Here is a 14,360-nt window from a genome sequence, read left to right on the forward strand (position 1 = left end):
TCAACATTGCTTCCCCAAGGATGCCTTCCTGACCTCCCTGCCTGACACCAATCTCAGGGCATCTCCTTGCATGGCATTGCTCCCAAGTGTGACTTCTTCTGTCATTACTTGACAAATATCTGTCTTTTCTACCAAGCTGAGATCAGGGCCCATATCTGAGTTTGCTCACTGTGGCACCCCCAGCATCTTGCAGAGTGCTTGGCCTAGAGCAGGCAGTCAAATATTAGTTGAATGCATGAATGGTTTAATGTCTACACACAATAACACTAGGGAAAAGCGCCTCTGAAAGTGTCGTTGCATAGTTGCTGTGGAGAGAATGACAATAGTAACGGTGGACAAGTCACTGTTGCTTAGGAAGGGCCAACATACAACAAGAGAGCAGAGTATGTGTGGCTGCATGCACAGCACCCAGGACCAAGCACTGCACTTGGAAGGGGAGCACAATCCTTCTGCAGCCCCAACGTCCACTTTAGCACCTAAGAAAATGCCCAAAAGGTCAGTGACACTTGGCTCGCCTTTACTGGGTTTCATTTCAGTTTGCAGGTGTGTTTCCAGCGAGTTTGTACCCACGACTTGATAGCCAAGATACTGCAGGTTTGGTGCCTCTTACCCCAATCCACCTTTAAATCAAATTGGAAAAACAAAGAGAACAAATGTGCAGCTTTGATTGCAAACTAAAAAGATGATACAATTAACACAGATTTCTTTAATTGTGCCTTGAGAAACATTTGTAAGTCAAAATTGGCACTGATTTTATCTGTATAGCATATTATTTTAAATTACCCATGACAGAGGGAAATTGTTTCGTATCATTCAAATGTGTGAAATTATGGCTAATTAATGAAAAATATTCTTTTTTTCATGTATTTCCATTTAGTGGACATACTTTCTTGAATAATTAACAGGGGCTAGGTAGCACTTTGCTAGGCTGAGGCTGGGAGAAGTGGAGAGAAATCATATAGCTCTTGCTCTCAGTAGTCTCACAGACTAATGGAGATCGTGGTAATGGGAAATACAATCTTTTCAAGCGCGCACTGTACCAAGTGAAGATAGCACGTCCTTTATCCTATGAAGGAGATAATAATGGTATAGAGTTTTTAGGAAAACGGGAACAGCTCACCAAGACCATAAAAAAAGACAAGATTTCAGAGTCTAGCTTTTCAATTTTATAGGAAAAATTAGGGGCCCAAAGGTTATGATCTCGAGGAGTTAGTGCCAAAACCAGATCTTGAACCCCAAAGTTCCCTTTAAGGAGTTAAAGATATGACCAAGTTCTGCTGTGCTTAGTGGCTTTCTCCAAAACCACTCCACCTATTGGGAGTTGAAATATCAAGCAAACTGTGATTTGCTGTTTGTAGGGGAGCAAGGTTCATCTTCCTGCCTCCCATCAGGCCCCTTTCCGATCTGACATATCAGGAGGAATAACTTCCCCAAATCTGAGCATGTCATCCCCTTCTTTCCCATTGCCCTTAAGATAACAGTCTGCGTCCTCCATGGGCGTGGCATGCTGTGGCTGTAGCCGGTAGCTGCAGCCTCCCCTCCCACCACCAGCTGCTTCTTGTCCCGGTTCCAGCCACACCATATCCGCTGCACGCCATGCGCTCTCCCACCTCCGGGCCTAAGCGTGGTTCCCTCTGCTTGGGATGCTCTTGCTGTTTCTTTACTTGTGACTCATTAGGCCGAGTTAAAATGCCATTTTCCTGTAGACTAGGTTAGTTCTTCCCTGCCCTCTGTGTGTGCTCTTCCATTGCTCTTTACTGGCTTGTTTAAAACCCTTCATTCTGCGCTAGACTCTAAGTCCCAAGAGTGCAGGCGCTATGTCTGCCATTCACTAATGCATCCCCAGCCCCGCTCGAGACCTAGATTCCTAGGTAGGCAAGGCTACTAGACAAATAAACTTGAAATCCTCAGCATCTTACAGACCAAGATGTTCCTTTTTTCTTTTCATGTGACAGTCCGGAGTGGGGGTTCCAGGTCTGTGGCAGTTTTATTCCATGAAGCCATGTAGGGATCCAGGCTGATGTGGCTTGTGGCTTGCATGTGTGGTTTCCAAGGTGTCCCTGATAACCTCTGCTAGTCAGCTGGAAAGGGGAATGAGTACAGAAGAGTGTACATAAAAGGTGATCCCTCGTCTACTCCTCCACTAGACAGAATTTAGCAATGCGGTTACATAACTGCAAGAAAGACGAGGTTATGTGGGCTAGCTGGCCATCTGCCATCCATGGTCAAGCACATCTTTGCTAAATGGCAAGGAGAGAAGGGAGTTTGAGAGGTATGTGGCTGTCCACCAGAATGCTCAGTGAAAATGTTTATTGAAAACATATCCATTTTAAAATCATTGTATTGCTTTGCTTTAGATGCAGATATCAATATCCAAAGTCCAGAATCACTATGTTTCTATCATTTTGTTGGCAGCATTTCAATATCCAAACAACTGGCTTCAATAAAAGGTAAGGCATGGGGTGGCTGAGATGTATATGCCTCTCCTCTACCATGAGAGCACGCCAGCAGTCAAAATAATAGGACATCAAAGAATGCCAGATTTGCAAGAGAACTTGTGGATAAATCATCAAACATTCACGAAGTTTTCTTAAAGATTTGGGAACTGAGGTCCCGTGGTAGGAATCAGCGCACCCAAACAGGTTGTTAAAGGCTGAGCTAAAATGAGAGCACAGATCCCCGAACTCCCAATTCAGTGTTTTTCCCACTGTGCCCAGTCGCCTGTTCATAGGCAGCATCTTCAGTGCGTCCAGAGCAAGACTGTCAGTGTCTGAGTCACGAAAGTTCTGTGGAACTCAGGAAGTAATCAAACCCCAGCTGCTCTGTTGGCCGAATGAAAACACAGTGTGGCCAAGTCCCAAAGTGAAGATATCTGCCCTCAGAATTATGTTTTTTAGGTAAAATATCTTTAAAACTAACAATGTTGCCATGAACAATGTAAGAACGATAAAAATACCCATATACTCAGCTGTGTGGCTTAAAGTGTTTGCAGAGTAACAAGCACAAATGTATATTACTGCATTATGGTTGTTTTCTTCCTAGATGACTGGCCAGTGTCTGAAAAGGAGACTTAATATTTTTATTTAAATAAATCTCCATCTTGATGAAAATATTATTTTTATACTATCACAAGAGATCTATGGTTTGTTTTACAATTTACACAATCTTAGGTACTTTTGAAAATTGTTCTATTACATTTCCAATACAACTTCTCCTTTCTAGGAGATTGAAGGGGCTTGAAGCAGCCTCACTTCTCCCTACCACACGCTCACTGTTCCTAACACCAGGCACCTTACGGTGAGCTGTTGGGCCACATTTATTCCTCTGCCTTAAGAAAACACAGGATGAACATGACTCGTTCTCCCAGAATGTGTTTCATTCAGTGGTGAATACTTTTTGAAGTTATTTATTGGAATCAGACATGAACAGAGGTCTTTTTTTTTTTTTGAGAGGGCATCTCTCATATTTATTGACCAAATGGTTGTTAACAACAATAAAATTCTGTATAGGGGACTCAATGCACAGTCATTAATCAACCCCAAGCCTATATCTCAACAGTCTCCAATCTTCTGAAGCATAACGAACAAGTTCTTACATGGTGAACAAGGTCTTACATAGTGAATAAGTTCTTACATGGTGAACAGTGCAAGGGCATTCATCACAGAAACTTTCGGTTTTGATCATGCATCATGAACTATAAACAATCAAGTCAGATATGATTATTCATTTGATTTTTATACATGACTTATATGTGAATCCCACATTTCTTCCTTATTATTATTATTATTATTATTATTTTTTAATAAAATGCTGAAGTGGTAGGTAGATGCAAGATAAAGGTAGAAAACATAATTTAGTGCTGTAAGAGGGCAAATGTAGATGATCAGGTCTGTGCCTATAGACTAAGTATTAATCCAAGCTAGACAAGGGCAACAAAACATCCACGGATGCAGAAGATTTCTCTCAAAACAGGGGGGGTGAGGTTCTAAGCCTCACCTCTGTTGGTCTCCAATTTCTCACCTGATGGCCCCCCTGCGACTGTGCCTGTCTTAGGTTGTTCCTCCCTTGAGGAATCTTACCCGTCTCTGGCTAACCAATCATCTTCCGGGGCCATACAGGGAAATGTAAAGTTGGTAAGTGAGAGAGAAGCAATATTGTTCGAAAAGGTTAGCTTTTTACTTCTTTTCAGATTTATGCCCTGTGGCTTCTATGCCCAGCATTTGTCTTGAGGTATCTTTACCACTTGGAAGACTTAAGATACTCGGTAATTTTCGATATGAGGCACTAATTCTACTAAAGGGTTGTAATTAGGAAGGAAGAAGAAAAGCTATAGAAGTAGCAGATGGAAGAAAACATGGGAAGATTGATTATTTCTTTGACATATCTTCTTGTAGAGTAACATAAGCATGTATAGGTTTTAAACTACTAATTAAATTGCGCACACACATTAACATAATAGGAATACAGCTACATAACAAAAGCAGACCTACAATTACCAGCCATATCCAGTGAAACCAAGAAAACCAGTTAGGTACCCTAGGCATTTGTGAAAACTTATCAATGATATGATAGATATTGTCTAACTGAATTTGAATAGTTTGAGAAAAATCAGACAAAACAATACATTCCTGGGAACTATTCACATCCCATGTGTTCTTTTAACAGTAGATAGTCTATAGTCGCATGATCTTGGAGCACTGCAACTTGCACTTTTCCTAATTCTTGGTTGAGTTCTGACAGTATAGATCCAGTCAAATTTGTTGTTTTACTGCATGCACAGGCCAGCTTAGATATCTCCTTCTTCATTCCAGTGGCAAGTCCAGGAACTGGTGGGATGAATGCAGCTACAACTGCAGCAGCGCCAGGATCTTTGTTGAAGTTTTTTGATGTTCCTCTTCTGGAATGACTCTTCCAGAGAGTGCTGATGTTGGAAGTTCTTCCTCATATCGTATCTTAATTCATTTTCTGTGTAGCCAAATTAGGCTTTGATCCTCTGTACAGAGGTCTTTTTTTTTAATAGCATTTTTTAAAGCACTTAGTCCTTTACAATATGCTTTCACATATTTGTTCACAACTCTGTGAGGCAGACAGGGCAGGAATTAGGAGGCAACATGCTGGGTTTATTAAGGGAAGAACCTAACCGTAAAAATAGGAAACCAAAACATCTCGCCAAGTATCATCAGTTTTGGTGGGATAACCAGGCCACCTCGTATCTTTTATTGTTACTCTTTGTCTACTTCTGCTTTTGTCATGAGCATATGCTATTTCATAATAGGGGTAAAATGCATGCTGCATTTAAAAGAATGGAGGAGAAAGAAAAGAAGTGGGCTGATCCAGATGGCATCCCCTTCTAGAATGCAGTCAGACATGAACTTCCTTGGAGGACTGGAGAATGTCAGGATTCCACAGCCTCCACAGGGATGCCCTTACAAGGAGATATTCCGAAGTCCATGGTCTTTGAAGTCAGAGAGACTTTAAAATCTTTCCTCTGCCACTTCTGAGCAACATGACCTTAAAATTCTTGCCTCTCCATGTTTCAGTTTCCCATATGTAAAACTGAGACACAATAGTACCTAACTATGCATTTAATAAAAATCAAATATGATGATGTTTCAAAGGCCCCTGGCACATAGTAAACAAGGCAGGTTGTCTTTATTTGCAAGATCACTGACAGCTTAGAAATTCCCCTTTCCTTGCCAGAAGGGTATAGCCAGGAGAGGGGGGGGCTACTGTCCCCCAAGAGAAGACTCAGACCCAGTAGAGCAGCTCATCCTAAAGTCTCCCTAATTATTCTTGGTTATGAAGTAATAAATCAACTGGCCAAAATTACGGAAGGAAATGTTTACCTACTGAGAATTAAGGTGTTTCCTCTAAGCCTTTTGCTTCCTAGGGACAGGACTATTTATAAACAGAGTTTATTCTTTAGTCACTTAAATTGAAGGTTACCACCATACAGAGCCCTTCCACCTCAAACACACTCCAGAAAAGGCAGATACAAACTAAAAGAAATAGGCCATTTCCTTGTATTTTGATGAGCAGGAAAATGTTGGGTAATTGAAGAGAATCCCAATTCTAATGTAGGTTTTCTGAATGTGGCAGAGCTGAAGGGAGGAGGTGGCTAATGATGGTGGGAGAAAGAGCTAAAAACAGAATTCAAAGAGGCAGGGAACATTTTGAGTCTGGGGTCCTGAGCTAGGTGGATGGTCAGCCACTGAACAAGCAGACAGAAGCAGGAGATGTAAGGGACCGGCCATGGTGCAGGTGAGGCAGCGGGTCAGAATCCAGGGAGGAAATCAAGGACTAGGATGTTGAGGACACTGCTTTTGCAGACATCGATTCAACAGATATTTGCGAGGCATCTACTATGTGCCAGGCATTGTTCTAAACACTGAGGATTCCACAAAACATGACAGGCCAGGGGAAAAAAAAATCCCAGCCATCTAGAGGCTTATGATTTTGACATGGATTCAAATTCAAGCTCAGCCACTTACTAGTAGTGAGTCTTCAGCAAGATCATATCCTGTCTTCATCTATAAATCAGTATAATGATGGACAGAGATCCTGTGTTCATGGATTGCAGAAGTCAACATAAAGACATCAGTTTTCCCCAAATTTCTCTCTCAGTTAATGCAATTTCTATCACAACTCAAGGTTTCCAAAAACAGGCACACTCATTCTAAGCTCTATACAGGAACAGAAAGGCACCAGAATAGCCAAAATAAGTTTGGAAAGGAAGAAAATAGGGGGCAATGTTAAGACTTACTATAAAGCCGCAGGAACCAAAACAGTGTGGTTTGGACAAAAGAATAGATATATCAGTGGAACAGAATAGGAGACCCAGAAATTGACTCACACAAATTTGCCCAAATGGTTTTTAGCAAAGAGATGCAAAAGCACCTCAGTAAAGGAAGGGCAGTGTGTTTAACTGGTGCTGGAGCAACTGGATCTCAACCTAAGTCTCACACCTTACACAAAAATCAACTCAAAACAGGTCATGAGTTTACATGTAGAACATAAAATTATAAAACTTTTAATTTTACATAGGACAAATCTTTCATAAAAGGAAAAACTGATAAATTAGATTTCATAAAAATCAAACACTTTTATTCCACAAAAGACCTCCTTGAGAGGATTAAAAGACAACCTACAGACTGGGAGAAAATATTTGCAAATTGTGTATCTTCTGAAGGACTTTATTTTGAATAGATATAGAACTCTCAAACCTCAAAAAAATAAGTAAATTCAGTTAGAAATGGGCAAAATCCATGCACAGACCTGAAAACACATTTCACCAAGGAAGATATGCAGATGGCAAATAAGCACATGAAAAGATGTGCGGCATTATTAGTCACTACACACCTATCCAAATGGCTAAATAAGAACCAGTGATAACACACAAGCAGACAAGGGTAGAGAAAAATTGGATCTCTTTCATTCATCCAGCAGCGTGTGCTAGCACCTGCCGTAGCAGGCACTCGTGCTAGCCACGGGCAATCTAGTGATCAAAAGGAAAATGTGACCCCTGGCCTATTGGATCTCGCATTCCAGCTGGGGAAAGAGCAGCTGAAACTTGGAATAACTGTAAAGTCTGAGGAGTTCTATAACACAGGTGCATTAAGGACTAAGAAGTCAGAGAACTTAAGAATTTCCTTCTCTGTACCTTGTGCCATTCATGATGCTCACTAGGTGCTGCCCTCTGGAAATGAATGAGTTAGTGCCACCTTGCAAGCAGTTTAAACCAGAGAAACCAGCTGGGAGATCACTGTGCTTTAGGTCATGGGGCAGGGCTTCCTTATCCACCACGGATCAAAGAGCTGTTCCGCACTGTTCTCCTTTATCCACTGCCTCTGACACAGAATATAAACTCCAAAGAGCAGGACTTTGTCTTATTCAGTGAGGTATCATCGTCAGGGATGGAGTCTAGCACATAGTAGGTGCTCCTTAAATATTTTACAGATCAGAAAACCAGGGCTTAGAGTAGTGAGGTGTTTTCCCAAGGTTACGTGGCAAGTAGGTGCAAATCTCATTCTTATTCTACTAATTCTAATTGCTTCTGAAGGAAGTTTTGTTCTCCATTGTTTAAAGATCCAGAATCAGACACCCCCATGTCCCACTCCCAGATTAGGGGGCAAGGAGTCCAAGACAGGGCTACACTGACCTGCACCTTCCAACCCTGTTCCCCACTGTCTCCTTGGAAGATAAAACCCTTGTGCGGGCAAGGGTTATTTCTAACCTAGACTACATCATTGTACATTTCTTCCCTTACAGCTCTGAAGAAGGGCTCCGATCTGGAAAAAGCCATCGCTACTGCGGCTCTGATTTTCAGAAACTCCTCTGACCCTGATGGTAAACTTGGAAAAGCTACAGCCAAAAATCTGCTACAAACCCAATTTAGGAATTTCACAGAGGTAAGAGAATTAACAAGCCCAAGGACACAGGGGCCAACCCATAATATCTGGCCCAAAGTGTCAAGAACTCCAGCTCAAGGGTCGCATCATGCTTCAAGGGTTGATTGAGCACCTCCCATATGCCAGGAGGTGAGCTGAGCCCTGGGGTTAATGCAGTGAGCAAGCTGGCAAGCCAGCAGAGCAGAGAGAGAGATGCTGAAAAAGTAAAAACACCTAGAGCACCATGAAACCATAGGGCACGCAGCAGAAGAGTAACACAGAGACCCTCTTGGGGCAGGTGGTCAAAGAAGCACTCCTGGAAAATTAGGGTATAGCTGATAACTGAAGAAAGAGCAAGAGTTTGCAAGGCAAGGGAGAAGGGTAGGGAAGAACAGTATTCCAAGCGCTGGGAATGGTGTATGCCCGGCTCCTGAGGCAGGCCGAGACCTGGGCTGGGAGGCCGGGAGGTAGCCAGGGAGAAGAGGGGCCAGCGGGAAGCAGTGCCGGGTGAGGCTGGGGAGGTGGATGGGAGCCCGCGCCCTCAGAGGCGTCTACCCTGCGGTGGGGGGCGAGGGAGAGGAAGGAGGCTGTGACTGGGGAAGCAACCCAGGCAGAGGGAGACGGTGGTTCGCACACAAGTGGAGAATATGAGGCATTTGGGAGAAGGAATGAGCAGGGTCTGTGACCTCGTGTGACGGTGAACCCCAGACCCCAGTTCTGACTGTGGGAGGAAAAGGATGGTGTTCCCATCCCCAGAGAAGAGAAAACCTGGAGACTAAGCAGATTCGAGGTGAGGTGGGGTGGGGAAGAAGTGATGAGGGCCATTAGGATGCGTTGATTTAAGGTGTCCCTGAAACATTAGAAAGGAGAAACAGGCAGCGACAAGATACGTGAGCTGGGAGCTTAGAACACAGATGTGTGTTCAGAACACAGCAGCGAGAGTATGTAGGTGGTCACTGACCTGAAGGGAGTGAGCTAAATTGCCTACTTGTTTCTCATATTTCTCAAACTTCAGTCATTTGAACACAATCCTCAATGCTTTTCCCATATTTGTCTATATTACAATTTGCTCAGAATCATTTTCTTCACGTTAACTCTCTATTAAACAAAATTTTTGTATAAAGATACTCTATCACTATTCTAAAAGTTAATTCAGTGGATAAAAGTGGAAGGTAATAAAAAAAAACAATAGACAACTATTAATTCTTATTTAATATTTGTTCCTGCATCCCCTATATAGCATTACATTCTACCAGCAATATGTGTTCATATTCTGGGAAATACTGTGCTGGGGAAATGTTTAAAAAGAGGGGCTCCCCCACCAAGAATAGTAGTTGTCAGTAGAAGCTAAACCATCAGTATTTATTGGTCAGTAGAGTGAGTAAAAGAAAGGAAGGGGCCTCAGAGGTTCTGTGTGTGTTCTGAGATAGTAAAAAGTTAAATATTATAATTCCATTAAATATATATATATATATATAGTTTTGGCATACTACAGTTATGTAGGTAACATCCACTGGGGGAGCTGGGTCAAGGGTACAGCTTCCTGTAAATCTACGATTATTTCAAAATAGTGTGTCTATGAAATTGACTTTTTTATTCCACAAATAAGAGATCTTTTCTTAAGCCAATTTCATAGAAACAGAATAGAATGGTGGTTGCTAGGGGCTGGGGAGAGGGGGCAGTGCAGAGAGCTAGGCCCAAGGGTACACATTTTCAATGATCAGAAGAACAAGCTCTAAAGTTCTAATGTACAGCATGGTGACCGCAGTCAATAATAAAGCACTGTATACCTGACATTCGCTGAGAATGAACCTTACGCATTCTCACCACAGGAGGGAAAACTTAACTATGCGAGGAGATTATCTTGTGTTAATTATCTTGATCTTGGTAATCATGATCAGGCATGTTGTACACTTTAAACACATATAGTTACACTTGTCAATTATTCCTCAATAAAGTTTTTAAAAAGTGTTTGTATGTATGGGAGACATAGGGAAATTGGGGCAAAGAGGGAAGGAGACCACAGTGTGATACATAGAAAAGTGACTGGAGAAAAATGTTAATAGTTAACTATCTTGGGTTTTGAGATAAAGGGTTATTTTTACATTCACCTTATAAAGAATATCTTTTTCTCCATGTGCAATATTAAACATTCATTATTTTTCAAAAAATTTTTTTCAAGAACTCCTATATTTTTAGCCAGAAATATCTGGCTTCATTTGTTAAGAAGTAAAGAGTTCTGGGGAGTCTTTAAGGAAAGGGTGTGTGAATCAATCCTGTAACATTTGTCTGCAGCAGAGGCCTGAAAGAAAAAGCACCTGTGTGCCTGGTGGCCTGGCAATTGCCAGGGAGATTTTAACAAGTAGGAAAATGATCTCCAAGAGCCCCGGTGGATCCCTGCAACCACAGACAGTACCAAACCTTATGTATCCTATGTTTTTCCTAAACATGCATACCTATGATGACGTTTAATTTATAAATTAGGCATAGTAAGTGATTAACAATAAGTAATAATAAAATAGACCAATTATAAGAATATACACAATAAAGTTAGGTGAATGTGGTCTCCCTTTTTCTCAAAATATCTCATTGTGCTGTACTCACCCTTCTTGGGATGATGTGAGACGGCAAATGCCTGCGGAACGAGACGAAGTGAGGTGAGTGGTGCAGGCATTGTGATGTGGCTGCTATGGTACTGACCTGAAGACTGGGCAGAGGGAAGATCACGTGCTTCGGGACTAATGTTGGCAGCCGGGAACTGAACCTGCAGATAAGGGGCACTGCTGTAACCCATCATCCCCTCTGAGAACACCAGAGGTAAAAGATCCACACCAGAATCATGAGGAATGGCACCCTCACCCGCACGTCCCCCGGTGTAGGGTTAACTCCCGAAAGGCAGCCTGGTTCTGGATCTCTAGCGGCAGACATGCCCAGGCCTCGGTGCCATCTTGCTTCCTGCTCAAGAGGAAAGGTGACAGGAACCAGAAGCGGAATTTCAGGGGGCTCCTGGGTCAGGCCATCCCGGGGCCATTCTCAGTATTAATGGCGATAGCTAACTTCACCGGGCAAACATGTCAAGTAACGTCAGAACGCTGCCTTGGACCAACCACCCATCTCTGTGAGATCCCCTCGGGCAGGTGCGGCCGCGCGAGTCCATGGCAAAAGGCAGCAGCCCCTTCATTACTAATGGCCTCCCCCTCAGTCCCTAAGGGGAGTTCTCCGCTAACTGAGCGGGACCTTTTGACTGAGGCCTGGGTTCTGAAGGGCCCCCTTTGTTACCAGCGCAAACATCATCTGGAGGACCTTCACACTCTGTAGTCGGTCAGCTGTAGTTAAACTGACCACGCGAGGCTCTGTTAAGAAGATACAAAAGCAGGACGGTAGGTCAGCGCGCCAGAGGCTGGAGCTCGGTCGTCAGAAAGAAGAGAGAAGACCTGCAGCCACCTCTGACCTGTGAGCAGTGACTGTGCCACTGCCCTAGAACAGCGTTCCTGTCTCTGTCTTGGGTCCCACCCTTCCAGCAAGCGCTCAGCTCCCTTGGAGGGCGAGGGACACAGCTCCTCTTGAGGAGAACCGGCCTAGAGGAACAGGAACGATCTGAGCCTCAAGAGGAATGTATCATCATTCCTAACGTGCCTTAGCCGTTGCTCTGGTGGTTTTTACAGCACATGGGTGAGCATTTGGGGTTGAGCTAAATGCAAACACAGCTAGAATAGCAGTGAATCAAATGACCTTAACATTTTTAATGCCACTTGGGAAGATATTTCACAAGCTGTGGTTGGAAACTAAAAAGCCTCTCCACTGTTCTTGTTTTCCTTCAGTCTGCTTATGAGGACTTGTGGGAGTTGATTTATGATCCAACTAAATGCTGAACAATCTTCCAAAGCATGTCCTTTTCTATTAGCTTATTTTATTCCATATTTCTGGATAATCGTATTGTTCAGTGAAACACAAAATGGAGACCTCTCATAAAAAGATTATGTTTTGAGATTGTATCTTGAAAATCTGAAAATAGGACAATATCTGTGTTTACGGAGAGGTGGGATAATTTAGCAGTTAGGAGTACAGTACAGACTCTGGAATCATGTAGTCAAGGCTATGAATCCTGGCTCTGCACCAATGGCTGTCACGCTTGGGGAAAGTTACTTAATTATTACCGAGTCTGATACTGCATCTGTAGAGTGGAGATAATAATAGTACCTATTCAGTAAGGTCACTGTGAGCTTTCAGTGAGATAACCCATGAGAAGATTTAACACAGTGCTTGACTGGTAGCCCTGGAAGCAACTCGACATATTGTGATTGTTAATAACGTGTTTATAATCGCATGTTCTCTCTAAAACCAAGGTGGCACAATGAATTCAGTTTTTACTTATTCTTATTCTCACAGGGACAAGAAACCAAACCAAAATACAAAGACCTTCTTTCTGAACTCGACGAACATGTGGAAAATAAGCTCGATTTTGAGGATTTCATGATTTTGGTCTTAAGCATCACTGTAACATCAGATCTGCTACAAAATATATGGAGTGTAAAAATTATGAAATGAACAGATTTAAGTACATAGTTAGACAGAATACTAGCAATAGACAGTGTTACATGACTAAAGATATCTCCATTTTATTTTTAGTTAAACATACTGATGGCCAGACATAGTTTTGATTGCTAATATTCAGACCCCATGTAACTCAGAAAGTACCTGCATACTCTTCTGGAATGTTTCAATAATAGAGTTTCTGGGTATTTACAATATGAGAGATGATACCACTGAATATCAAACTGCTTGTGCTGAGTCCTTAGTGACTTAGAGACTTTCCTTAAAGTTACAGGGTCACCCATTCATCTACTGAACAATATTTGTTGAGCCTCTACTTGGCAGTACTGTTGAGGATACAGTAGCGAACTAGTCAATCTCTGCCCTTAGAAACACCTGTGGAAAGTCTAGCAGAAGAGATGGACACTGCACAATTTATCAACCAATTGCATATACAGTATAACTGTGACTGTGATAAAGGCATCGGGAAGCTGAAAGAGCTGTCATCTGTCCTGGGCCCAAAGGTCAGAGAAGCTTTACCGACATTCTGCAGAAGACAAAACTGCAGGGGAAAAGGAGAGACAAAAAGTGGCCGTTAGTCTGCATTCTCTCTCTCAGTGGTTGCCAGGGCTGTGGGTGAGAAGTGGAGTTGTGCACAAATAGGCATGAGGAAATTTGGGGCGGGGGGTTGGTGGGTGGCAACAGTATTCCATATCTTGATTGTGGTGGTGGTTACATGACTGTATGCATTTGTCAAACTCTAAAAGCTGTGCACTAAAATGGGTGAGTTTTACTGTATGCGAATTATACCTATATAAAACGACTGAAAACCCCAAACCCCAGTATCCTTGTAATCTCTGACTATGGTTTAAGCAATGATTCCTTGAGAATATTATCTAGAAGTGGAAACGTCCCACAGACCCAAATCCCCTAGAGACTTTGAGACAGATTTTCACAAATACTTTTATTCATTGTAAAATTTTTATCACTCCTAAGTCCCCTCTCTTGTCTCCTCTTTTCTTCCCAGCCTCACATACATGTGGTAAGCAACCCTTCCAAGAGGCAGGCCTTCACTCCCAGTCAGGTGGAGTGTTATCCCATCCTGTAGGGCTCCAGATTCCTCAGCACCCAACTCCTTGGCCCTCCCCACTCTCAAAACCTCAGACATTCTAAGTCCAAGAGTTGACCTACCGTGTAAGGGGAAGCCCCAGACTTTACCCTCTATCACCATTTTAACAGGAGGTACATGTGTTCAATGGGGCTCATACTATGTACGAGGCGCTGATTTATGGGCTTGAAAATATTAACCCACGTAACCCCACAACAACCCTCTGAGGTAAGTGTTAGTCTTATCATCTTGTAGATGAGGAAACTGAAGCACAGGTTTTTTAAAAATTTTCCCAAAGCCACATAATTGGCAGGTTTGAGTTCTCTGCCCTT

General features: G+C 42.6%; 1 protein-coding gene across 1 annotated transcript; it reads left to right on the plus strand.

Annotated features, from left to right (window-relative positions):
* The first annotated feature begins 377 nt into the window (after positions 1-377).
* On the plus strand, positions 378-14,073 carry SNTN (sentan, cilia apical structure protein). Its single transcript, XM_017648064.3, has 4 exons — positions 378-495; positions 2,416-2,450; positions 8,269-8,408; positions 12,777-14,073. The coding sequence occupies exons 1-4, from the start codon at positions 386-388 to the stop codon at positions 12,933-12,935; spliced, it is 444 nt and encodes a 147-aa protein (XP_017503553.1). The 5' UTR covers positions 378-385; the 3' UTR covers positions 12,936-14,073.
* Positions 14,074-14,360: the final 287 nt, after the last annotated feature.

Source organism: Manis javanica, chromosome 3 (genome assembly GCF_040802235.1).
Source record: "Manis javanica isolate MJ-LG chromosome 3, MJ_LKY, whole genome shotgun sequence".
Lineage (NCBI taxonomy): Eukaryota > Metazoa > Chordata > Mammalia > Pholidota > Manidae > Manis > Manis javanica.